Source organism: Eucyclogobius newberryi, unplaced genomic scaffold (assembly GCF_026437365.1).
Source record: "Eucyclogobius newberryi isolate DKJ021-1_F unplaced genomic scaffold, fEucNew1.0.hap1 SCAF_8, whole genome shotgun sequence".
NCBI lineage: Eukaryota > Metazoa > Chordata > Actinopteri > Gobiiformes > Gobiidae > Eucyclogobius > Eucyclogobius newberryi.
The window spans coordinates 4,249,362-4,250,605 of NW_027316500.1; the positions used below are offsets into that span (position 1 = coordinate 4,249,362).

The window sequence follows — 1,244 nt, forward strand, 5'->3', positions numbered from 1 at the left end:
ACAATCAAGACTTTTTATAAAATGTGTTCATCTTTGCATCACTTTTCCCCATTGTTGTCCATAGCAGCAGCAGAATCAGCTTTACAATCCAGCTCCTGTCACTAACACACTTCTCTCTTGCAGTTACGAAGAGTGCGTGGGCCCTGGTGCCACCGAGATCTACATCCCCACAGATGACCCGCCTCCTTACTCCCTATTGGACCCATGTCAGGAAGAGGAGGGGCAGGGGGAGGAGCCCAACCACACCCATCACCACAGCACCAGCACAGACAGCTCAGCCAGCACTTCCTGGTTCTCAGGACCACACATCACCTGCATCTCCTACCCGATGGAGGAGGCCCCGCCCTACGAGTCGGTGCTGATGGACTCGGGTCAGCCCCTCCCCCTCATGCCATGTGACCTTTACAAACACCAATCGGAGGCGAGAGGGGAGGGCGGGAACGCGCAGCTAGCAGAGGCGAGTCAAATCCGGTAGTGACTTTTCGACCGGGATGACGAAGCCAGTTTCCAAAATGACACTTCGACAACCAACACTAGTCTGTTTTTATGGCCTCAACTTTGACTGTTCTTTTGTATCCTGTCATGAACTACAGCTACAATATGTCTTTGTCATATTGTACACGATGGCTTTCTACAAGTGTGAACATTAGGATTAAAGGTCTTATATTATGCTAAGTCAACTTTTTTGAGCAAAAGTAATAATGTTTGCTCTCTATCAACACTTCACCTGGAGTTGTGTTTTGTTTCATTTATGCACGTTCGAGTCATCCTGCAAACACTGTCCAAGGTATTATTCTGTGTGTTGAGTGTTTTTGCTCTTTTAACTCTTATGGAAACAATATGGCTCATGCTAAGCGACAGGCAAGAACAGAATATTGTCGGATTTAACCTGTAACAAAAGATTACATCGTGATCGTTAATCACTGAGATCCATTTTTTTTGTGATTACCATAGTTCCAACACGCCACAGTTTATCTCATTTGTAAAGAGTCCCTTGAACATTTCCAGCACCCAATTTGCCTTTACTACAACGCTTCTCAACTTTGAAACCGGAACAGTTATTGTTTTTTGCAAGTTTTTCATACATTATTTAAGCTGTAAAAATGTCCCATATAACATGCATGAATCACACAAAATACAACTCTGAGTAACTTTTATGATGGGAGGAAAGCGTTATAACAGATAAACTCGTATGTTTTGCATAATATGTCTCCTTTAACAAGCACGGCGTTCTTCCCTGTGTC

At 44.1% G+C, this 1,244-nt stretch overlaps 1 protein-coding gene across 2 annotated transcripts in view; it reads left to right on the forward strand.

Moving 5' to 3' along the window:
- Positions 1 to 671, forward strand: part of bean1 (brain expressed, associated with NEDD4, 1) — a 63,751-nt gene extending 63,080 nt beyond the window's left edge. For both annotated transcript variants that reach the window (XM_072436901.1, XM_072436902.1), the window contains exon 5: positions 124 to 671. In XM_072436901.1, coding sequence (XP_072293002.1) covers positions 124 to 475 — 352 coding nt within the window. In that variant the 3' untranslated portion in view covers positions 476 to 671. The remainder of the gene's footprint in view (positions 1 to 123) is intronic.
- The last annotated feature ends 573 nt before the right edge of the window (positions 672 to 1,244 follow it).